This window comes from Macaca thibetana, chromosome 9 (genome assembly GCF_024542745.1).
Source record: "Macaca thibetana thibetana isolate TM-01 chromosome 9, ASM2454274v1, whole genome shotgun sequence".
Taxonomy (NCBI): Eukaryota; Metazoa; Chordata; class Mammalia; order Primates; family Cercopithecidae; genus Macaca; species Macaca thibetana.
In genome coordinates this window covers 89,858,163-89,884,810 of record NC_065586.1, presented here as the reverse complement: position 1 = coordinate 89,884,810, position 26,648 = coordinate 89,858,163, and the positions used below count along the sequence as shown (strand labels likewise).

The 26,648-nt window shown below is 39.4% G+C and overlaps 1 protein-coding gene across 3 annotated transcripts in view; it reads right to left on the bottom strand.

The window, feature by feature from the left end:
- PLCE1 (phospholipase C epsilon 1) overlaps positions 1-26,648 on the bottom strand; it is a 344,763-nt gene that overhangs the window by 288,691 nt on the left and 29,424 nt on the right. For all 3 annotated transcript variants that reach the window (XM_050802709.1, XM_050802707.1, XM_050802708.1), the window contains exon 2: positions 16,647-18,216. In XM_050802709.1, coding sequence (XP_050658666.1) covers positions 16,647-17,852 — 1,206 coding nt within the window. In that variant the 5' untranslated portion in view covers positions 17,853-18,216. The remainder of the gene's footprint in view (positions 1-16,646; positions 18,217-26,648) is intronic.

Genomic DNA, 26,648 nt, shown 5'->3' with positions numbered 1-26,648 from the left:
TCTGCTTCTCACAAATAAAAGAAAAAGAACAACGGGAAATATCCTCCTGAGAGACTGGGAGGGATCCCATGGCTGCTCTGTATGCTTTGAAGCACTCACACTCATTAACCAGAGAGAACTACCTGCCAAGTGAAGGATGGAAAGAAACTAGACTAAGGGGAGAAATGAACTCACAAAACCTGGCTACATCCAAATTAAAAGGGCATCTCTGAGCACTTAAAGAATTGACAATGTTATTGCAACAAGATGTGCCAGTTTCTTAAAGAAATGAAGACAGGATCATCCAGGAAGACCGGAATGGATCAGAGAAGGCAGGACAAACCTGATAAACTATGCACCAACCAAGGTTATTTACAGCCTGGGAAGAGGATGAAATAAATGAGACAGACATGTCTGCCTCCACTATCCCACCATGAACTCTTCCAGGGCTGGTGCTGTGTTTCAGGAAACTGTGCATCCCAGGAACTGTAAAGGCATTAGGGTTCAGAATCTGCCAACATCAACAGAGAACCTACTAGGTGACACAGTTATTTGTATCAGAAATGTATCTTTATACTATTTTAGAGGTGAGGAGAGAGAGTCTATAGAGACCTTGATTCCAGTTCTGGATCTTCCATCATTAGCTATGTAGCTATGTAGACCTGTTCAAGTAACTTCACCTCTCTAGGGCCTTGGCCAGTTATCCATAAACCAAGGGGCTGAACATGATTAGAGAAGATGGGCCAGGCCAGACACCACGGCTCGTGCCTGTAATCCCAACACTTTGAGAGGTCAAGGAGGAAAGATCGCTTGAGGCCAGGAGCTTGAGACAAACCTGGGCAACAACGTGAGACCCCACCTCTACAAAAAAAAAAAATATATATATATATATTTTTTTTTTTTAATTAGCCAGGTGTGGTGGCACGAGCCCGTATTCCCAGCTTCTCAGGAGGCTGAGGCAAGAGGATTACTTGAGGCCAACCTGGGCAACAAAGCAAGATGTAGTCTCTAGAAAAATTTTTTTAAAAATTATCTGGGCATGGTGGTATGCATCTATAATCCTAGCTTCTCAGGAGGCTGAGGCAGGAGGACTGCTTGAGCCCAGGAGCTCCAGACTGCAGTGAGCTATTATTGTACCACTATACTTCAGCCTAGAGACTGAACAAGACCCTGTCTCTAAAGAAAAAATAATAATAATAAAAAAAATTTTTAAAAAGGTGAGCCAGTTCAAGAATCTATAGTTCATAAAGTTACCAAATAATTATTTTATATTCATGTAGAAAACCATTCACCTGAATTAATTTAATGTCTTCATATTTTAGGCCATTGGAACTCAACGGACTCCACTATTCTGAGCACATAATGTATGAATCCAAGAAAAAACAATCGAAGTTTTGGGTTTCAGAAGCTCTTCTGCTTCTGTTCCATGTGCTACTAGCTAGCATGACCATACAGGGCTGGGCATGTTGTGCCCTGTAGAAGTGCATCTAGCCAAAGAAGGTGGAGGAGATAGGGCTAAATTCCAAACTGCCCTTTGGCATGAGCTTTGTGCCCACGAGGCTCAGTACAAACCAAAGCTGCATTCTGAGTTTGTGAGTGCCTCTGAACTGTCCATCAACACTGAAGAGAGCCATGGCCAGGACTGCGAAGCAATGGCCAAGTCTGTGTTCAAGTTTGTGTTTTGTATACAAAACATGTAGTTTTACCTTTGCTTAAAATATTTCCAGACACCTCCTTTCACCTCCATTCAGTTTTTAAGATCTCCAATAAAACCAATTCTGTCCTTTATAATCACATGTCAGTATGGACACAAACCAGCACTAGTCAGGATGCTTGAATGGATTGTTTCTAAAAATCTCAATCCAAGGGTTGAGACATTGTGCATAATGGCAGCATAAATGGAAAGTGGGGGCAACCTTTCAAGGTGATTCCTTGGAAAGGGACAACCCTTATTTAGCTGAGCAAGACCTGGAGTTTAAAATAAATCTATTTCATTACTTTCACATTTCCAAAACATGGTAGCTGCTAAATGTACTTGGAAAAAATATAGAAAAATGAAAACTCTGAGAAAAACAAGTCACTGGATTATCTGGGCATCTAATGTGTTGTCTTTACATGTAGAGAGTGGTTCTTTGCCACCACTAGCAAGTCATTCATTTTGAGGCTCCTGACTTTTCTAGCAACCAATTAGATTTGCACTGGTTCATTCACATTCTTTTTCCTTTATGCTGTGATCAATAGCTACCAAGACCATTCATTCTGGATTTCCTGGGTCAGTCTCAATTTCAAATATTCTGCCCCTCTTTCCTCTGAATAAAAAGTTCCCAATTTTTTATTTGGAAAATATGGTCACCATAATAATGGCATTCTCCTCACAAAAATATTAGTCAGGCCAGAGTCATACCATCATTACACTGCCCATATTTGGTTTGTGGCCATCAAAAGGAGAACTGGCTGGTTCAACCAGGGTCTGAGGCCATTTTCTTGGTCTCATTAAAGAGACAAATAATGCATTTGCTATTAAACAATTTAGAATTCAAACTCAAATAAACTTTCCCCTTGTCCTGGAAGAGAGTTTCTCAAGGCTAAGGAATTACTATCTGATGGAAGGGTACAAAAATCTGGAAAAAATGAAGCTATGGGGCTTTCCAACTGCCAAACTCCCACAGGCTGGCTCCCAATGCACATCACAGTTGCTATTAAAGTGTCACCATTTACAATTTGGTGCTAAATCTTTCTGAAGCTAAGCTACTCAACATGGTCTACCAACAAATTGATTCCCTATTCCTTATTCTATTAAAACATAGGGAGAAAATGAAGTGGGTGTTGGTGATAAAAGTTATCTAACCTCAAGTTGAAAATGAAGTTATTATTCATTCATGCCAGCACCCTGAAAGGGAAACCAAAGCGTCGGGTTTCCATAGCGGGTTCGACTCTGCGCTTGCAGCCTTTATGAAAGGAAAACAGGCTGCCTCTGGTTTTGTTTTGTTGCCTCCTCTGTAGTTTTGTGTCTGTTTTTCCTCTGGGTGCGTCACTCTGAATCCTTTAGAGCATGGAGTAAGGGGAGAAAAGTTATACTTGCAGGGAGGTTTAAATAGTGTTTTCCAAGCACTTTAATATACAACATGCTTAGATTTTTTTTCCTCCCGCCTCACAACCTTGTGAAGTAGGTGAAAACTTCATTTTAATGGTGTGACTATGGAAAGAAATGCTACTGAGTCATGTCTTTCATACTTAGGTCAGTTGGTCAGAACCCTGGGAGATCACAGAAAACTAAATTAAAATGGAAAAATACTAACATATGTTCCCAGTAGTTTTGGGTATCTCAGCATGAGAGTGAATAAGCTATAGGTTCTGACTCAAGATGTGTGCAGTTTGCTTTGGACTTTGTTCTTGCTTACTTACTTATAAAACTTCTTAACTGTACTTCTAAATTAGAGCAATTCCATAAAACATTCAAACCTTGGGGCTTGGTTTTCTCCTCCTAGCAGGCTGAGTCATAAAAAATAAATCTCAGCCAGTTCAATAGACAACACACCCCTCGCATTAAGAATTGGTATTGTTCCCTGCATCTCCCATTTCATCCAAAAGTCACACCCAGTTCGCATTTGAAATAAAAAAAAGAGCTCAGGGACTTATCCAGCTCAACATTTGCACATTTAATAAGAGAACAGAATTTCTGCCAAGTTATAGGGGTAAGTTGCATCAGAATCTTCCAGAGGAACTTAGGAGCAGTTATGAGCATGGACTTTAGACGTCGCCAGACCTGGGTTCAAGTGCTGACACAGTGTGACATTGGTCACACAGTGACCAATGAAATGGGGGTGTTTAACCTCATAGACAGTCGCCATGAGAATGAAAGGAAAGAGAAGATAAAAGACAAGACATCTGGGAAGCCCAGTATAAGACACAGTGAGCATCCAGCCAGTACTTACCATCTTACTTCTACAGACATTTCCAGGCTTAGCCAAATCCTCTGCCCTTCTACTACACAGAGTGTCAGGGAGTGAGTCACAAGACTCATTCCAAATCAAACCTCACGGAGGCATTGCTGGGGGAGGTAGAATATTCACTCAACCTGAAACTCAGGGTCAGGATTTAAATCAGGAAGCCACAGACTGGTACAATTTTAGACTTAAGAGGAAGTATATAATTTATAATCTGTTAAATTACTATATGCAAATTATAGACACAGTGTCTGACATATAGCAGACAATGAATACATGTCTGTCCTCCCTCTTTTTTTAATACTGAAAAACACCTAAAATTCTCGGCCCTAAAGTGATTTGCTCAAGTCACACAAACAGCCATTGGCAGAGCTGGATTTGGCACCTGGATCTTTTTAGAAGAGACGGGTGCCGTTTCAGGTCTATTGTCAAGAGTATTGGTGTCAAATGGTTTGAAGGAACTAGACAAACAACTTCCAACACCCAGGAATGAAATGATCTCCCCAACTTATAACGACAGCATGCTGTCCCTATCCCTTCACCACCACGCCCATCCCCGAACTCCCACTGACAGAAGCTAGACTCCCTCCAGTCCATGGGGAAAACGCTCTCTAGGAAGCACTGGGGGTTCTGAAGAGCAGAGACAGAGCTCTGGGGTCTTGAGATCGCGGGGCATCTTTCCTTCTTGGCCCACTGAAGCACACAGCAGTCTCAGGTGATCCCTTGGAAGCAAAAAGGATCCAGAAACTTTCTCAAGGGTTCTAACAGTCAGTTGAAATGGGGAGCCAGGGACAAGGAGATGAAAACATGACCTTTCAGGCCAAGTCTGGGGAGATGACAAGCATGGACTTCTGGGTTTGCAGGACTGAAAAAGACCCTTTTAAATTTCAATGGAAAATCCTGATTCTGTCCTACAAGTATTGCACAAAAGAACTAGTTCCAAGCTCTGAGGGTCAAGGGGAGGACAGCTAACAAGCCTGCAGCGGTTCTGAAGAAGGAAAGAAGGAGACAGCAGAAGTGGGTGGAAACCGTCCTTCTTCATTTATAATTCAAAGATTCATTTGAGAAATACATATTGAGCACTGACTGTCAGAAACTCTGGCCTAGGGTCCAGGATGCGAGTTGGGGGCTGGCGGAGAAAACCACCAAGAGAATGTGAAACTAAGCTCAGGCCTGAAACCTGAATAGGAGTTAGCCAGGTAGCGAGGAATGTTCTAAGCCAAGGATAGGCAAAGGTTTCATGTAAAGGACAAGATAACAAATATTTTAGTTTCTGCAGGTCACACAGTGTCTGGCAGCTATTTAACTTTGCCATTAGAGGGTAAAAGCACCAACAGACAATACATAAAAGAATGAGTGTGGCTGTGTTCCATAACCCTTATTAATGAACAATAAAATTTCCATTCTATATAATTTTCATGTCATGAAATAGTATTCTTCTTTTGATTTTTTCAACCATTTAAAAATGCAGAAGCCACTCTTAGCTTTTATTTTACAAATATCTGTATTGATGTATATGAGGGTTCAGTCAAGGTCATTCCTGAACTAGGAAGATGGTATTCATTTCTAAACCATGGACTCCCTTAGGCCCTTGTACCAAGGCTGGGACTAGAGTGAGATAAGAGAGCTGCCCAGCACTCACAATTTAAGGAGGCACTCACTAAGAAGTATATGGGTGGCACTTCTGAGACCCTGAGAGAAGGTGCACAAGGGTGAGACACTCACTCATCTCACCCTAGTGATGGCCCTGCTTGTACCTGTGCATAACAGAGTGCATTATTGTGATGTGGCGACCTCTTCCTTAACCATCACTGTGTTGGATGATATCCTTGTGCCCAAGGTTGTGGACTGACAATCTCATTCCCAGCCACTGTACTGGGGTGCAGAGTTTGGATAATAAGAAAAACAATTTAGATAATAACATTTAGGCAGAAAGGGAGGAGGGAAAAAAAAGAAAAGCTATGTGGACTGGAGTTTGGGAGAATCTGGAGAAGTTGGAAAATCTTTAAAATCATATTTGGGGCCAGGCACAGTGGCGCATGCCTGTAATCCCAGTACTTTCCGAGGCTGAGGCAGGAGGATCATTTGAGGCCAGAAGTTGGAGACTAGCCTGGGCAACACAGCAAGATCTTGCCACTACAAAAAATATATATATTTTAATCATATTTGAAAGTTGTTGCTGGTAGAATAATGTGAGAAACATTGAGAAGGAGATGAATGTCCAAGGGACATGTTTAACAATCTCCACTGTAAGTAAAAGTGTAAACCTCCTTTGCCACTTTCTTTATCTTCATTCATATATCTATACCTATACATATATCTAAATCTATTTTGCAAATCATATATCTGATAATGAACTTATATCCAGAATATATATCAAAAATATAAAAGACACCTCAATTTAAAAATGAGCAAAGAATTTCACCTATGGCTAAGAGCACATGAAAGGATGTTCAACATCATTTGCCTTCAGGAAGATGCAAATCAAAACAATGAAATATCAGTTTATACCCACTAGGATGGCTATAACCAAAAGACAGACAATAAGAAACATTGTTCAAGATGTGGAGAAATTGGGCTGGGTGCAGTGGCTCACACCTGTAATTCCACCACTTTGGGAGGCCAAAGTGGGTGGATCACCTGAGGTCAGGAGTTTGAGACCAGCCTGGCCAATATGGCGACACCCTGTCTCTACTAAAAATATAAAAATTAGCAGGGCGTGGTGGCACTCACCTGTAATCCCAAATACTCGGGAAGCTGAGGCAGGAGAATTGCTTGAACCCAGGAGGCGGAGGTTGCAGTGAGTCCAGATCGTGGCACTGCACTCCAGCCTGGGCAACAGAGCAAGACTGTGTCTCCAGGAAAAAAAAAAAAAAGATATGGAGAAACCAGAACACTTTTACATTGCTGGTGGGAACGTAAAATGTGCAGCTGTTTTGGAAAACAGTCTGGCCATTGCTGAAAAGATTAAACAGAGTTATCAAGTGACCCAGCAATTCCAATCCTCGGTATTTATCCAAAAGCAATGGGAATTATATCCACACAAAAACTTCTGCTAGAATGCTCACAGCAGTATTATTCATAATAATCCAAAAGTGGAAACAAGTCAATGTCCAACAATTTGTGAATAGATCAATAAAATGGGGCATAATCATACAATGAAATATTATTCAGCAGTGAAAAGTATGAAGTACTGATTCATGCTACAGTATAAATGAAACTTTAACCTTGAAAAGATTATGCTAAGTGCAAGAAGCCAGTCACAAGACCAAACACTATAAAAGTCCATTCATATAAACATCCAGAATAGAGAAATCTATAGAGACAGCAAGTGGATTAGTGATTGCTTAGGGCTGGGAGAGAGGCACAGGATGGGGCGATGGAGGGTGATAGCTAAAAGAAACAGGGTTGCCTTTTGAGATGATGAAAATGTTCTAAGATTGACTGTAGTGATGCCTGCACATATCTGTGAACATATTTAAAACTACTGAATTGTATAATTTAACTGGGTGAATTGTATGGCATGTGAATTATATGTCAATAAAGCTGTTACAAAAAAATAAGAAGAAACCAAAGCATTTCTCCTCCCCTTCAAGGAAATCTGCTATTGTGTTTCAAAGGACTGGCTTTCCCTATCCTTAAAAGATGAGAGCATGACTTTGTGTTGCTGAAGGCTGAGGGGGTTTTCTGCTGAGCTTTCTGAGGGTTTGAGAAGTGATGGCCTAAACAAGAAGGAAGGGTTTGGGGTTCTTTGTAGGGGACTGAGCCTTGGGGTTAGGGGTTCAGGGTTCTGGTGCCTGAGCTCTAGAAGACCCATATTTAATATGAGGCTCTGAATGTGTTCAGGCAAGCCACTAGAATAAAGAACCACTGAAAGGGGCACCATTTGGCTGTCATGGTGCCAGAAAATAAGCCCAGCCCTGCTGTCTGAGAACAGCTTTTGAGAGAGGACCCTGTCTGAGCCACCAGTTAGTCTAGTCATGGGGGTCAGTGGGTGCACCTGCCCCCCCACTGATGCTTCAAATCCTTGAATGCTGAATCATTTGGGCAACAGGGTGATAAACCTCCTCTCTAACCCCAGGACTCCATTAAGCTCAGACGGGGCCACTTCTATGACTCATGACTTTTCAGAGGTCATTCAGAGGGCAGCTTGAGTCCCCACTCTGTAAAATACAGGTTGTAGAGCAGATTAGGGTTTCACCAGATGGTTTTATCCTCGCCCATTGGATCTAATTCTTTTCAGGCCACATACTACCATGGCCCAATTTCAGGGATGGGGCCTCTCCAGCTGCCAATTCCCATTGTGTAGGACATCTAGGGAAAAGAAAAATAATAATAATCCTAATGCTGATACTGTCCCAAGACTACTATGAGAATAACAGTGGCCACAGTGCATTTACCTTACACTGGAATCCAGAGTCAAGGTTTTTCACTCCCGCTCTTACTAAATCTTAGCCAAAGGGCTGGTATAACTACAGATATGCAGGGGGACATTTATCCCATAGTGCACCATGCAGCTAATAAGGGAAAGCAGTCCAATCATCACAAAGCTGGACTCTGACAGTCATCATATTTTCCACTGAGGCACTAGACGTGACGAAACTGCACAGGAGCTGAGAGGAAGCTGGATTCCCTTTCACTGTGCTCAACAGGAAGGGACCAGCATCATCCTATACCCATGTCATCAACCCAGCACTACCCTTTGTGATGAAAGGGGCAGCCTGGCAAATCACCAAGCACAGGCTTCCAGCTAAGCCTAAGCACCCCACGAAATTTTAATTATCTCAAGGTCCAAACTGTATCCTAGCTCCAGGGCAACCAAATTTCCAGACCAGAAAACAAGACATGTTGCTATCTCAACAGCAATCCCTGACAACATTGAACAGTGTGGCTTGATGGATATTTTATCATCCATAAAAACTACCACTTAGAAGATGAATTTATTACTGGTTTGCCCCTTTACATGTAACAGACATTGGCTCTCCCCTAAGGTTCAGGTCTCTTCAATTTGAAAGAGACAAAATTTAGAATCAAGGACATGTATACCAACAAAGGTATTTTTGTGAAACACTCAAAAAATAATTGCCTCTTAGGTTTAATTTTCTGTTCTTGAGAGTGAAGTATGAAGAAGAAAGGCACATTTTAAAAGGAAGAAAGTAAAATAAGAAGCAGCAATACAGAAGCTACTTTTGACCTTCCTTTTTAAATTATAGCTTTTCTAGACTGATTTAAAATTTTTTTATTCATTCTTTACTTTTCATTTTTATTCTTTGTTTTTTACTCTTTATTTTATCTGAGTTTTTTTTTCTATTTTGTCATACATATTCTTGTACAGTAAATCTTCTTGTGGAACAAAGAAGGGAAATAAGTGAAGTGATAATACAGGAGCCAGTGGAATTTCTGCCCTGGCACCTTCACATTCTCTGAGTGCATGTGGAGCTCGGGTTACATGAGCAATTCCAGCAAGGCAGAAGCAGAAACTTCTTGTACTTCACATTCAAGATAACTATATGTATCTAAACTCCTCAAAATACAGGCAGATTGAGAATTTTTTTTAAAAGGAAAAACACCCCTAACCAATCTTTAACCTGGGGACTTTAGCCACCCATCAAAATATCCTGTCTTATTTCAGAGCAGGAGAGAGGGAGTATGACTGTAACTGGATAAGGGATAGGGTTTTAATTTCTTATGAGGAGGAGAAGGAGGATACCAGTAGTTAGTATGTCAGCAAGCATTAATCTTCATTAATGTTTTCTATTCGAATCCATTCTTCTCTACACAGCTGTGCAAATATAAATTAAATGGGTCATTCTGACCAAGGCATCCTAGAAAAAAACATGTTTAATGCGAGGGTCAAGGAATTAATTGGACAGATAGCACATTCTTTAAATGTGTGGGAAGGATTGTTCAAACCACCACACTATAGATTGAGAAGCATGAATTCAAATTCATACCACTGTAAACATCCCTGAGTGAGAAGACAAACAGCAGAAGGTGGTGGAAATGTGTTCTCGACAAAGCATATCCACAATGGCCAGAGTGAGCAGAGCAGCACTCACTCCTTGCTAGAACTGTGTGGTGAGTAGCATCTCATTTAAAGCCACAATAACACCATTATTCTCAGTTTTTAAAAAGGGTAATTAGGAACAAAGGTCAAACCGTGTACCAGAATTCACATGGCCAGTCAGTGATGGAGTGAGGGTCACAATTTAAATTCAAGTCAACTGACTCCAGAGACTATTTCTAAACATGATATTGCCTTTATTCTCTATGTACTTGGCATTATGCTTGCAATATGAGTGAAAAAATGCAGAACCTATTTCTTGCCCTTAATCGACTTACAATCTGATTGAGGAACTAGAATGGACACATACGAAATAATGAAAACATAGGAAAAGGAGCATATCATTAAGATCTGCATCTTTGAAGAAAGTAATTGATAGGAGCTGGGGGAAACTAGTTATAATCCACCTGTACAACTTTTGAGAATTTCTACCAGTTTCTAAACTAAAAAACAAGATATACAGAATACCATACCTTAGAAAATACTGATTCATTCCTGATATGGTGTGGTTTGAATATTCAGAAAGGGCCCCCCTTTAGAAATCCCCCTTAAGAAAGGGCAGGACAACCAGCCTATTCCCCAGCTGCATCTTAATGGTTAATAAAAATGCCAATAACCTCCTCCAAGCCTGCTCAGACCAAGGGGATAAAAGTTCCTGGAGTCTACTCTGACAGAGGTGTGGCAACCTCTCCCAGCCTCCAGAGACTAAGAAGCAGGGAAGAGACAATTTGCATCATCCCTTTGGTCCTTTTTAATTAGAAATTAACCATCACAGGGCCTTTGATGAACAACGGCAGGTTTGAGCTGAGGATCAGTGAACAAGTTCAGAAGAAATAGCAGCAGGGCTATAGAAAACGAAAAACTGGAGAAGAGTATGGGCATACCAAAAATTGTTCTGAAATTTACACCCGATTCACAACCCTCATAGGGAAACCATGATAAAGGTTCTAAAGCAACCTATTTCCATTCACTTTGCTATATTTAAATTTTGATTGTGCTCTTAATGTTCGAGTGTACATGATTTTTTAAACCACTGCATTTTTAACTAAGATGACATGTTGCTCTCAGCAGCAGTTTCATGGCAGGGAGATGCTGTGCAAGTCATCTAGTGTTGAGCAGAACAGGCATGCTGGTGACAGGCTCCTTGTCTGTGATTCAGGTTTCATGTGGAATCAGGTCAAGAGACACAGAAACACATCCTAGACACTGGACGGGGTGAGTGGTCAACTGTATAGAGAAGAACCTGTGGGCTTTCACTTTTCAGGCAGGTTCCCAGGTCAGCCCAAATGTTCCTAAGAACCCAAGCAATGTCAGGGATTTTAGGGAAGGGCAAATATTCCTGAAATGTCCTGATCAAAAAGCAAAGAACTCTGTTTAAACTCCTAGCCAATGGTTCTCAATTCCATAGAATCTATAGAATCACCAAAAGAACTTTGAAAAAAATACTCACGCTGTGCCCTATCCCGGTGATTCTGATTCAAAGGGCCTGGGGAGGGGTCTGGACAGTGACTGTGATGTGTAAGCAGGGTTACAATCACCATATCTAACATGGCCAAGTCTGAGATGCTATGAGCATCAGTGAATGGGATCACTCAATCAACAGATGCTGAAATGAACAGAATTCTCCCATTCTTTTAAAAGCTTCCTCTGAATTTTATTCCTGTCTGGATCTTAAGAAACTACTTAAGAGTGTCAGCTGCCTGGATTAAATCTTAGTTATTTCACTTACTAGCTAAGTAACCTTGGATGAGGTACATAATTACCCAGGAAATCAGTTTGGTTAGCAATACAATAGGGTTAATTATCATACCAAAATCATAAGGTAGTTAAGATGACTGTACAACGTGGAATATGTAAATTATTTAGCTCAATATCTGGCATTTGTTGAATGCTCAATAAATGTTAGCTACGCTGACTGATGACTCATATGGTTGGGCTGTGTCCCCACCCAAATCTCACCTTGAATTGTAATAATCCCCATGTGTCAAGGGCAGGGTCAGGTGGAGATAATTGAATCATGGGGGCAGTTTCCCCCATAGTTTTCTCATGGTAGTGAATAAGTCTCATAAGATATGATGGTTTCATACATGGGAGTTCCCCTGCACATGATTTCTTGCCTGCCACCATATAAGACATGTCTTTGCTCCTCCTCTGCCTTCCACCATGACTGTTTGGCTTCCTCAACCATGTGGAACTGAGTCTATTGAACCTCTGTTTCTCTGTAAATTACCCAGTCTTGGGTATGTCTTTATTAGCATCATGAGAACAGACTAAATACAATGATGATGATGATGAAAGTAAAAATATAGCACTTATATTTCAATAAAAAGGATGTTTCTCCAGACCAGGTGCTTATTTCTAGGGCCAGGTTTTAAAGGACTTGTGAAGAATTGGAATGTGAGAGTTCTAGAAACAGTTTCATATAGAGAATGACTGAAGGAAGCAAGAGTTTTCAGGATAAAAAAATCCAAGATGGCATATGGCACTGTCCTCAGATGTACAGATAAGGTCTGAGGGCAGGCAGCCTGACCATGTGTATTTCTAGAGCAGGATTCTTACAGAGGGGAGACCATGTACAGAATTCAGAGGACCTGAAAATCTGGTTGAGGAAAAAAAAAATGATTCATTATTTTCATTAATCTCAAAGGAAATTTAGCACTTCCTTTAATTCTGAAAATAGGCAACAAACTTCAGTAGCAGTAATAGTAACTGTGATCTTGTTACCAATAGAAGTCACAGATATTTCCATATCCTATTACAGTTGTGACAGATGTCCTAAACTGTTATTGATATTTAGGGTGACCAACTGCCCTGGTTTGGTCTGAATGGTTTTCCAGGACGTGGAATTTACAGTGCTAAAATTGAGAAAATTTCAGGCAATCCATACTATATATACATAAGTATATATACATAATCCAATATACACAAAAGTATACAATCTATACTTATGAATATAAGGACTTATATTCATCACTACAATTATCCCTCAGTATCTGAGAGGAACTGGTTCCAGAACTGCCACCTACCCCCTCGAATACCAAATTTCAAGGATGCTCAAGTCCCTTATGTAAGATGGCTGAATCCCTGAGTAGACCAATAGCAGGCTCTGAAATTGAGGCCATAATTAATTGTCTACCAACCAAAAAAAGTCAAGGACCAGACGGATTCACAGCTGAATTCCACCAGAGGTACAAGGAGGAGCTGGTACCATTCTGAATATTGATCTGAAATTATTCCAATCAATAGAAAAAGAGGGAATCCTCCCTAACTCATTTTATGGGCCAACATCATCCTGATACCAAAGCCTGGCAGAGATACGACAAAAAAAGAGAATTTTAGACCAATATCCCTGATGAACATTGATGCAAAAATCCTCAACAAAACACTGGCAAACCGAATCCAGCAGCAGATCAAAAATCTTTTCCACCATGATCCAGTCAGCTTCATCCCTGGGATGCAAGACTGGTTCAACATATGCAAATCAATAAACGTAATCCAGCATATAAACAGAACCAAAGACAAAAACCACACGATTATCTCAATAGATGCAGAAAAGGCCTTTGACAAAATTCAACAGCCCTTCATGCTAAAAACTCTCAATAAATTCGGTATTGATGGAATGTACCTCAAAATAATAAGAGCTATTTATGACAAACCCACAGCCAATATCATACTGAATGGGCAAAAACTGGAAGCATTCCCTTCGAAAACTGGCACAAGACAGGGATGCCCTCTCTCACCACTCCTATTCAACATAGTGTTGGAAGTTCTGGCCAGGGCAATCAGGCAAGAGAAAGAAATAAAGGGTATTCAATTAGGACAAAAGGAAGTCAAATTATCCCTGTTTGCAGATGACATGATTGTATATTTAGAAAACCCCATCATCTCAGCCAAAAATCTCCTCAAGCGGATAAGCAATTTCAGCAAAGTCTCAGGACACAAAATCAATGTGCAAAAATCACAAGCATTCTTATACACCAATAATAGACAAACAGAGAGCCAAATAACCAATGAACTCCCATTCACAATAGCTTCAAAGAGAATAAAATGCCTAGGAATCCAACGTACAAGGGATGTGAAGGACCTCTTCAAGGAGAACTACAAACCACTGCTCAGTGAAATAAAAGAGGACAAACAAATGGAAGAACATTCCATGCTCATGGATAGGAAGAATGAATATTGTGAAAATGGCCATACTGCCCAAGGTAATTTATAGATTCAATGCCATCCCCATTAAGCTACCAATGACTTTCTTCACAGAATTGGAAAAAATTACTTTAAAGTTCATATGGAACCGAAAAAGAGCCCACATTGCCAAGACAATCCTAAGTCAAAAGAACAAAGTTGGAGGCATCATGCTACCTGATTTCAAACTATACTACAAGGGTACAGTAACCAAAACAGCATGGTACTGGTACCACAACAGAGATATAGACCAACGGAACAGAATAGAGCCCTCAGAAATAATACCACACATCTACAACCATCTGATCTTTGACAAACCTGACAAAAACAAGAAATGGGGAAAGGATTCCCTATTTAATAAATGGTGCTGGGAAAATTGGCTAGCCATAAGTAGAAAGCTGAAACTGGATCCCTTCCTCACTCCTTATACAAATATTAATTCAAGATGGATTAGATACTTAAATGTTAGACCTAAAACCATAAAAACCCTAGAAGAAAACCTAGGCAATACTATTCAGGACATAGGCATGGGCAAGAACTTCATATCTAAAACACCAAAAGCAATGGCAACAAAAGCCAAAATTGACAAATGGGATCTAATCAAACTAAAGAGCTTCTGCACAGCAAAAGAAACTACCATCAGAGTGAACAGGCAACCTACAGAATGGGAGAAAATTTTTGCAATCTACTCATCTGCAAAGGGCTAATATCCAGAACCTACAAAGAACTCAAACAAATTTACAAGAAAAAAACAAACAACCCCATCAAAAAGTGGGCAAAGGAAATGAACATACACTTCTCAAAAGAAGACATTCATACAGCCAACAGACACAGGAAAAAATGCTCATCATCACTAGCCATCAAAGAAATGCAAATCAAAACTACAATGAGATACTTTCTCACATCAGTTAGAATGGCTATCATTAAAAAATCAGGAAACAATAGGTCCTGGAGAGGATGTGGAGAAATAGGAACACTTTTACACTGTTGGTGGGACTGTAAACTAGTTCAACCAATGTGGAAGACAGTGTGGCAATTCCTCAAGAATCTAGAACTAGAAATACCATATGACCCAGCCATCCCATACTAGGGATATACCCAAAGGATTATAAATCATGCTGCTATAAAGACACATGCACACGTATATTTATTGCGGCACTATTCACAATAGCAAAGACTTGGAACCAACCCAAATGTCCATCAATGACAGACTAGATTAAGAAAATGTGGCACATATACATCATGGAATACTAAGCAGCCATAAAAAAGGATGAATTCATGTCGTTTGTAGGGACGTGGATGCAGCTGGAAACCATCATTCTCAGCAAACTATCGCAAGAACAGAAAACCAAACACCGCATGTTCTCACTCATAGGTGGGAACTGAACAATGAGATCACTTGGACACAGGAAGAGGAACATCACACACTGGGACCTGTTGTGGGGTGGGGGGATGGGGGAGGGATAGCATTAGGAGAAATACCTAATGTAAATGACCAGTTGATGGGTGCAGCAAACAAACATGGCAAATGTGTACATATGTAACAAACCTGTACATTGTGCACATGTACCCTAGAACATAAACTATAATAAAAAAGAAATAAATAAAAAAAGATGGCCTAGTATTTGCATATAACATACCTGCATCTTCCTGTATACTTTAAATCTTTTCTAGATTACTTAAAATACCTTACACTATGTAAATAGTGTTACAGTGTATTGGTTTTTAAATTTTGTGTTTTTTTATTGTTATATTATTATTTTTTGTTTCCTACAAAAATATTTTCAATATCCAGTTGGTTGAATCTGTGGATATAGAAACTAAGGATAGAGAGGGCCAATTCTATTTTGAAATTATGACAGTTATCACATAACTAGATATTATTATTTAATGTATTAATAAAGAAGCACCTAAATTACCATGTTAATTTTTTTAAAATCTTGATATATGTGTATCAACATAACTTGTCCTCTATGATGATTTCTATTTCTATTAAAAACATTATTCTGAATCCGTAGGTTTCATTACTTTCCCAAAGCAATCCATAGCATAAAAAAGTTTAAGAGGGAAGGAAGTGGGGCCATTAGTTGGAAAATGTAAAAAATCAGAATTAAGTTCCATCAGGTCTAGAAACCTAAAAACAATAATGAACTACACCATAGAAGAGGACCCAGGCATTTATCTCAAAAGAACACAAACAGATAATCAACAAATTGAGCCATTTTTCTACTACCAGGAAATCTCTCTAATTCCTCTAATATTTTCTGACATACTTTTATGTTGTTGCAGTATCAACTCAATCTTGATAGCTATCAATTGGAGTATATGTTTTCAATAACTACAAATGCTTACCCTAAGAATCATAATTTGACATATCTTAAAATTTCTCATGAATTAAGACTATTGAAAGTTGGATTTTTTTTAAAAAAAGCAAGTTTAAAGAAATGGTAAAAAGAAACTCAAATGCTTACAGGATACCACTGGGCTTCTGACAGACGTCGGCTCCCACCTTGCTTTATCTCCACTGTTGATAGGGGTTCCATTACTCTCCCACAAGGCAGTAAGGGACCATTTCTCTTCTGATCTATGTAACTCCATGCAATCAGCCCAATGTGGCCAGAAGGCAGAGTCCTCACAATTGCTCTTGTTCCGGTATACACAGATTTCTTAACTTCTCTGTCATTTTTACAGAATCTCCTGACTAACAAAGTGGACCGCTCCTTTTTGCTTTTAAAAGCATCTTCTTCTACATCTTCACAATTATCAGGGAAGTCCTCAAAATGGCTCAAAAAGGTCTTGGCAGTTTGACTGTCAGTAAAATCTTCCTTACAAAAGCTATGACTTGAATATACCATGTCCACCTTCTGGCAAGAGCCTTCAAAGCAAAAGTATTTATCATTCAAGGTGTCACAATGATCACACTGCAGCTGTTCATTCTTATTATCACAATTTTTGGCCAATTCCATCAGTTTACAGGTATATGCCATGTAGTTTTCCTTTTGCTTCTCCTCACCCCTAGGTAGTGGTACACAATTTCCACAATCGTCTAAAATTAAGTTTTCTGATAGGGTACAGAAAGTGTCTGACATTCTTCTGTCAACTTCATAATGAAAATGAAATACTGCCGTGCTGCTGTCAGGGTCTGCTCTGCCTGTCTCTATGATTGCTGACTGATTTCCTAAAGGATTAATGCCCATGGAAGGTCTGTCTAGTTCCAGTTGAATTCCAGGGAACACCTTTCTTTCCAGTGGAGACAGAATTCCAGTTTTTAAACACAGGTCTTCCTCAACAACAGAGTTGTACATTTCATAAAACTGTCTTTGAGGAAGGCCATGCTGATGGTTTCTCAATATGTTGTTGCAGTTAATGTTAAGGTTTTTCACAGAATCTGGCATGCTTTTCTCCCAGCATTTTTCATTACTGTTCTCATCACTCACTATTTTCTCCCTTGTTATTGAGAGAATCTTTGGCGAGTTGCTTCTAGAAGGTTCTTCTTTAAGTTTGTTCAGTCGTGAGATGGTATGAGAAGTCTCCCCACTTTGTCTGACAGTATGTGCTTTTGAAATATTGATGTCTGAGACCTTTTCACTACTTTCATCTGCAGCTGACTGGGCAGAAACCACTTTTCTCTGAGTCACAGGTATGAGAACAGAAGCTGTAATTTCTTCAGAAGTCATCTTGGACTAACACACAGGTTTTGACTATTGCTCTATTTCTCCTCCCTGATGATCATGTCAAGGTTTTAATAAAATTATTGATTATTACAACAATCTCAGATACACAAGTCCTCCCAAGGAACAAAGGGATAATTCCTTTCATTCAGGAGCATTGAGAGGCAAATAAATTTTCTCAGTTGTAACTTTCTATCATGAATATATATTTTTTCTAGATCAGGGTTTTAAGGTGGTAGATCAATTTTCCTTCCTCTGTTACCTGAAGCAAAAATTTTTGAAGACTTTTACTCGGGATTGCACTCTGCAACTTCTGATCCATCACTGATTTGCAATGATTTTAAAATTCAGTTTGAATGATTCCTGTTTCCTGTAAGAAAAGAGATAATGTCAAACACTGTGGCACTCAGTGAGTTTTTTTAAAAACATGATCTCACTATCCTAAGATACAGACAAAAAAGGTTGTTTTTTTTTTTGCAATCAGAAGTTGGTTTTTATGTTTTTGGCATTTATTTTTTGATTTAATATTTCAGAACTTCTGCTTCCAGCCAAAATGGAGTAACAAGGGCAAGATTTATTCATCCACTTTAAATAACTAAAAAGAAAATCAGAAAAAAAAACAATGGTTTCCAGATATTGAACAACAGGTAACACAGACATTGATCTCTGAAAGAAGAAAAAAAATGGGCCAGGCGCAGTGGCTTACACCTGTAATCCCAGCACTTTGGGAGGCCAAGGTAGGCAGATCACGAGGTCAGGAGATCGAGACCATCCTGGCTAACATGGTGAAACCCTGTATCTACTAAAAATACAAAAAATTAGCTGGCATGGTGGCGGGCGCCTGTAGTCCCAGCTACTCAGGAGGCTGAGGCAGGAGAGTCATGAACCTGGGACGCGGAGCTTGCAGTGGGCAGAGATCACACCACTGCACTCCAGCCTGAGCAACAGAGCTAGACTCTGTCTCAAAAAAAAAAAAGAAAAAGAAAAAGAAAAAACAATGAAGTAAGCCCTATAAATGCCCTAGTTTACTGCTTAGAAAGTTTCCAGGTGACAAGGCAGGGAAAGGAAACTCAGGTAAAATCCAACAATTTACCTGAGTAGAAGAGAAAAAGTTGAGACTTCAGGGAGGCCAAGGAAGCTAGAGAAATAAGGCACATTAAGCAAAGAGGCACAAAAATAAGAATGACAGCAGACTTTTAATCAGAAACAATGCAATCCAGAAGAGAGTGGAGTAAATGTTTAAAGTACTGAAAGAAAAACTACTGTCAACTTCAAATTCTACACCCAGCAAAAAATATCTTCTGCAAATGAAAATTAAGTAAAAACTTTTCCAGGCATATAAGGCTGAAATAATTTATCACTAACAAGCCTGCACTGCTTGTAACTCTATTAATAGAGAGAGGGAATTGAACAAATTTCTATCCAATGTGGAAACACAATTATAAAGGATATACAAGGCACTATGGGACTAGAGGGTACCCATCATGAGCATATCATTCCTTTGCAGGTAAAGCAGTTGTTCCTGAGACAACTAATCAGCAGTTACACTGCTGTCAGCACCAGCTTTGCCTTGCCTCTGCTCTTTGACAATAGAAGTCTTTCTTCCCCTTGCTTCTCCCATACCCCCTTGTCCCAAAGAGTCATCAACTATCCCTTATTCCCTTCTATATGTGTTCCCTCAAGCACAAACACAGCCTCTCAGGTGAGAGGCTCCCAGTATATGCATATCTCTATAACTACACTGAAAAATCACTGGAAAGCCTAGAAATCATATTCTTTATAGGGAATAAACCAGCCCAAACAGAGCAGCAGTGTCCTAGCTCAACACCCTAACAAATCCTACCACACAGCAATAACTATTATCAATACTTTAAGAAACCTCCTTCCAGAACACTCCCTATGCATCAACATACATAGAGGTATATGTATATAACTATGCAAATACCAGATAATATTGGTCATTCTGTTCTGTACCTGCTTTTAAAAATTCAAAGCATACTATGAACAACTTTTCAGTCAAGAATTATACAGACAATTTTAATGGCATATGGCATTAACTTGAATTCAAATATTTGTTCTATTTTTTAAAGAGATTTTCAGGCCAAAGCCTTCAGATTGACAGCTAATATGTCCTTTCTTACCCATGAGGTAAGTAATTCAAAATAGGAGAAGGGGAAAACATTTTTGGTGATGCTTAGGTCCTGTTCTAAGGACTTTGCAATTATTGTTATTATTATAATTATAATTATCATCATCACCATAATTTTGAGACAGAGTCTCGTTCTGTTACCAGGCTGAAGTGCAGTGGCACAATCACTGCTCACTGCAACCTCTGCCTCCTGGATTCAGCAGTCATATACTGTTCCTTCTATCATATTCTATATGTTAGTGGGAATTACTAAGTATAACCCACATTCAAGGGGAGGGGAATTAGGGTCCACCTTTTGAAGGGAGAAGTATCAAAGAATTTCTGGGCATATTTTAAAACCAGCCTGGGTTCAAGTGGTCCTCTCACCTCAGCCTCCCAAGTAGCTGAGACTATAGCACTGTGCTTGGCTAATTTTTGTATTTTTTGTAAAGACAGGGATTCACCATGTTGCCCAGTCTGGTCTTGAACTTCTGGGCTCAAGCGATCCTCTCACCTTAGCCTCCCAAACTGCTGGAATTACAGGTGTGAGCCACTGTGCCTGGCCACTTTGCAATTATTATCTTGTATACTTCTCACTCAACACTACAAGATAGCATGATGGTTTTACCATATGTCCACAAATTCTTTGACACTCCTCTCTTCAGAAGGAGGAGCCTAATTCCCCACTCTTTGAATGTGGGTTATATTTAGTGGCTTCCCTCTAACGTATGGAATATGGTAGAAGGAACAGTACATGACTGCTGAGAATCAGTCATGAAAGTCATTGGAGCTGCCTTCTTGCTACTCCTCTCTTGCATGCTCTGAGGGTAATCTGCTGCCATATTGTAAGGAGAGATCCCCATGGCAAGTATGGAGGACTCTTGACAACACCCATGTGAGTGAGCCATCTTGGAAGTGGATCCTCCAGCTGTAGTCAAGACTTCAGATGATTGTACCTGCAACCTATATCTTGACTGCAACCATATGACAGACCCTCAGACAGATAAACCTTGTCCTAAATTCCTGACCACAGAAACTGTGAGATGATAAATGTTTTTTGCTTTGACCCACTACGTTTTGGGCTAATATGTTACACAGTGATGGATAACTAATACAACTAATTTCTGCTATCCACATTCGAAAGATTAGAAACCAAAGCACAGAAAAGTTAAGTGAATTGCCAAAGATCCCTCCACTGGAAAATGATTGAGACAGGATTCAAATCCAAGAAGACTGATTACAGAATCTCTTCTCTTAACCATAGATTATGATGCTTTATTTTCCATCTAGTCTGAAGCCCTATGGTTTGGGTTTCTGAAGTCATCCAGCTATGAAGACCCATGGCTGCTGGGAGAACCCTTTTTTTTTTTTTTTTTTTTTTTTTTTTTTTTTTTTTTTTTTTTTTTTTGAGACACAGTCTCGCTCTGTTGCCAGGCTGGAGTGTAGTGGTGTGATCTTGGCTTACTACAACCTCCACTTCATGGGTTCAAGTGATTCTCCTGCCTCAGTCTCCTGAGTAGCTGGGACTACAGGCATGTGCCACCACGCCCGGTTAATTTTTTGTATTTTTAGTAGAGACAGGGTTTCCCCATGTTAGCCAGGCTGGTTTTGATCTCCTGACCTCGTGATCCACCCACATTGGCCTCCCAAAGTGCTGGGATTACAGGCATGAGCCACTGAGCCCAGCCGAGAAGGCTATCTTATATGTGGCTTTGTCTCTGGAAGGCTGAGGATATACACAGACATCAAAGCAATGGTCTTTGCTTTGCCTCCAGTTTACTCTCATGAATCACGGATGAGCAACATTACAGGGAGCAGACTTTTTAGAGCACTAGACTTGGTTCAATTTCAGACCATTCCTTTATTTAGCAAATATTTGCTGAGTACAAAATTAAATAAGGCAGGGATCTTGTCCTGGATTTCCATACCAGCTGATAAGTCACCAAAGTACAGTGTAAATAGAGCTATAATCTGCATTAACACAGAGGAAGAACATCTAAAGCAGATAGTGCTGATGAGGTGGGAGTGATTTCCAGAGAGGGTTTCCTTCAGAAAAAGACAACTGAGTTGAGTTTCAAAAGATAAGTAGGAAGTAGTTAGATAAAGAGGTGGGGTGGAGTTTTCAGGGAAGAGCAAATGTGGGCAGTCATAAAAAGAAATAGTCAGACATTGGGGTCTGGCATCTCAGGTAAAAATTTTAACCACTTTGGGGTTTGATTTCTTCTCCTGTAAAATAGAAATTAAATCACCTACTCCATCAGGTTGTGAAGGAAATACTTTGAAATCCAAAAATTCAAGGCAAACGCTTATTATTCTATGCCTTGAAATATTTTGGTAAGAAAGAACAACCAAGGTTCGGCAGCTCTGTTGTATCAGTGACATGGCATTGAATTTACTGTACTAGATGCACACACTCCCTTGACTAGGTCCACTCCAATTTTAATTTCAGTTCTATATCGGGGATCAACTCCTTAAATCTAAGCTTCATGATCCTGAGCTGGTTAAATTATCAATTTTGAGATATACTTTCCACATCTATAATATTGAGATGAAATACATATATATATATATATAATATGTCAGCAGCAGCCAATCCATCAATAACTGTTAACTTAACTTTCTATTTACTGACTCTTGGTCAGTTCTAGGTTGTTTTTAAGGGAAGCTGGCTGGGTTAGGTTAGGGTTAGAGTTACAGTGGCATTAGACTGTTGGCTAAAGAAAACCTGAAGCACTGAATGAAGATCATAGTCTAGTGGGTTTGAAGAAGAAAAAGATGGAAAAAGGGATTCTTCTTTTCTTAGTGTGAACAGGTTTGTGGGGGAAATTGGGTAAGTGCTAGCCGGGGAGAGGTCAAAGGATGTGTGGGCTAAAAATATGGCAGAACAAGAGGGTACTTGTCAAGATAGTATGTCCAATCTTGAGGTATTTGGGGATAGGCTAAAGACTATGACTAAAGAAATGACTGACCAGGAAGTAGATCTACGGAGATGCAGGAATTGCTGGAAATTCTAGCCAAAGCATTAAGACAAGAAAAAGAAATGAAAGGTATAAGCAGAATCAGGAGTGACAGGGTAAGTTTCCAGCTTCAGGAGAGGGGACCATGGGCCAGGAATAATCCTGCTGATGGATGTTTTCATGGGCTAAATCAAGGGCTGGAAAACTACATTCTGAGTTCCAAATCTGGTGAGCCATCTGTTTTTGTAAATGAAATTTTATTGGAACACAGCCACATCTATTTATTTATGTCATGTCTGTGGCTGCTTTTGCATTTTAATAGTAGAGCTGAAAAGTGGTGACAAACACCATATGGTCTACAAAGCCGAAAATATTTGCCATCTGGCTCTTTACAGAAAAGTTTGCCAGCCCATGTACTAGATAAATAACGAATTAATGAAATGCATGGTTAGAGCAAGAAAACTATGTGGGAGGCTTGATAGCCATCTTTATTTATTTGAAGAATTGAGATGAGGAAATGGGCTCATCTCATATTGTTTCAAAAGGTAGGATCAGGGCTAAGACATAAATTATAAGGGAGGTAAGCTTTGGATCAGTCCGATAAAGAATTCCCGAACTTTTAGAGCTTTTCAACAAAGGATGAGCTATCTTGGATGATGGTCTTCTTTCAGTTACTGATAGATTTAAACAAAGGCACATTATTCAGCATCAGGGATGCTCAATATATGCTGAACAAATAAACAGAGAGAATTTAGAATGACAGAGTGAAAATGGATGACTGTCTACCACAGGTAATTATAAAAACAATGACCTAATAGTGAGCGTGTATTATCTATCACATATGTTCTAAGCACAGAATATGTATTATCTCATTTAATCTTTACAACAACATTATCAGTAGGGTGGCGGAGACTCCTAATTTCCCTCCAAAATCTGTTCTTATTCCCTCAGTAGTAGAACCTCTGAATTTGACCTAAGCATATGGATATTTCTTTATTGGCTTCCTTTACAGCTAGATGTGGCCATGGGACTAAGTTACAGCTGATGAGATATACACAAAGTGGTTTGCAATTTCCGGAAAGAATGCTTGACGGAACAGAGTGTGACCTTTTCCTGCCCCTCTTTCTTCTGCTGCTGGTTGGAAGAAAGGCATGATGGCCAGAGCTGAAGCAGCCATCTTAGGTTGTGAGGTGAACATGAGAATGAATGTCATGCATAGAAAAAAAAAAAACAAGACAGAAATCTGACTGCCTGTTTTCGGGATTTAGGGGAGGGAAAAATAAAATTCTATCTTGTTTAAGCCACCATTGTCTTGGGTTTTCTGTCACTCACATCTAAATATTTTCCTAACTAAAACTAAAAAGGTGGGGATGGTACTATTATCATACCTATTTTATGAATAAGGCTCTGAATGCTTGAATGACTTGTCCAAGAGTACAGAAGAATGACATAACAAGAAACCTCTATAGAAAATTCCTGCATTGGTGGGAAAGTTATATTCACTAATTCCTAGAAAGTTTCCAATTTTATCCTCTTAAGCCAGACGGAATTCTAAAGAATAGTTAAGTTAGAAAAATATGAAATACAAGCATATTATAGATGTTTAAAGGAGGTGTGGCTTAACAATAACAAAAACTAATTTGTCAGTCAACTGTCTATTGGTTAAGCGCCTGTTGAATTCCATACAGTTTAGAAGGTAAGATGGCTATGAACCAAGAGATCAGTAAAGTCTAATGATAGGGTATTTGAGCTGGGACTTTATAGTAAAGTAGTAATTACCTGTATCCATGGAAAGGAAAGGAGACTTTAGATAAAGGGAACGATGTAACAAAAGATAAAGTAGGAAAACACAATGCATAACCATGAATTCATCTGAAGTCCTCAGAAGAATATTTCATCCAATCAAAGACAGTAAAAGTTACTCAGTAATTTCACCATCATGGAAAAGATACACTAAAGTAACTGCCAAAGCTGGTAATAGAATTTAATATCCCTATTTGCTTCTTTAGAGTTTTATAGAGTCCCTTTGAGTATCTGTATGTAACAATCAACCAACCATTGGTCAGTTATTTTCTTATGCATTCTCTTCTCCAAGGCCCACTCAGCAAACAGATTAAAGAAAACATTTTGCTTAAGCAATCCTTTCCTCCCTTTTCCCTTATCACGTGCACATGGTGCACATGGATTTAAGTTTGTATACACCCACATGCAAACCCTACATAATATGAGTCAGTCTTCGCTTTTTCTTCTCCCGAATATCTGCTGCTCCACTCCCTCCTGACCTCCTTTCTCTGAACTATTATGATGAAAATTCCATAACTCACAAGGAAACAAACCTCTTAAAACATTCCCTAAAGGCACTGGTGTACTCATCTGAGTTCTTTTCCAAGACCACAAAGATTTAACCCTTTGGGCCTTTAACTCCCTTTATTAGAAAAGTTTCTGAATCTGGAATGTGAGGCTTCAGACCCAGAAAACCCAGATACCCTAATCTTTATACTTTGTGTATATTAGATATCAGGAGTTGACTAATAAGTAGATGAGAAGGCTACACAAATATTTTTGAACTAATACATTGACAAGGCTGCCAATACAGTACAATAGAGGATCACAAAAAAGTTTGTCCATAACAGGTTAATTCCCAATTGCAAAACTCACAAGGAAAGGAAATCTTCCCTGTAAAGACAGTCTCTAATCAGCGTGCAAATCATCACATCTCTCCCAGAAATATGGGTCATTGATGTTAGTAGAATGTAACTTTAAGCCAAGAGTGGAAGTGGATAGAATTGTGATGTTGTGATGCTCATAGGACTCCCTCTCCTTCGTTGTATAACAATGTCAAGATTCTGGAGTTATGTGTGTGTGCAGGCACGCACAAACACAGAGATGCACATCTTTGATGATATGAAAAGAGAGAAAAGTGGGCAACAGAAGATTTTAGATGGCACTAGACCCACCAAAAGTCAATTCTAGTCTATTTTTTCCAGCTTCATCTCTGGCCAATCCCCAAAGAAGAGTTAAGCAGTCACATTGGATTTTGTGCAATTTATTGAATCAGCCTAGCACTTAATGCCTCTGTGCATTTCCCTTCCCACTATTTTCTAACTTTGTTGACTCCATCATTCAGCTTAAATGCCATCTTTGTTCTGCAGCCCTCCCTGACACCCACCTGTCCGCATTAATTGCTATCATCTGTTTCCTGTAGCTCTTCCTACCTTCCACTACCACATCACGACATGGCACATTATTTTGTAACTATTGATTATATAGGGCCCCCTTATGGATTGAGAGCCCCTGAAGAACACGCATCTTTAAACTGAAAGAGTTTTATAAATACACTACACTTTCCATTTCCATTTCCATTTCCATTTCCAACTATACCAAGACGTATAGTTAGTCTCAATAAACATTTGACCCTCTGCTTTCCTTCCATGGCTATATGAGCCCAATCCTTGTTCATTAAGATCTGGATTACTTAAGGCCTTCAAGTCTCTGAAACTAACTTCCTCCTGTTTGAATCCATTCCATATAATTTTCAGAAAAATCTTCTCCAAATACGATTTTCATCACATCACTTTACCTGAGAAGGAACAGAGTTCCATATTATCTAGTGTGATAAATCCAAACCATTTACCTTGATCAGTAAGAAAATCAATTTCTTAAAAAGAAGGGGGACCTATACAGACTCTGATAAGATTGACTTAAATCAGTATATCA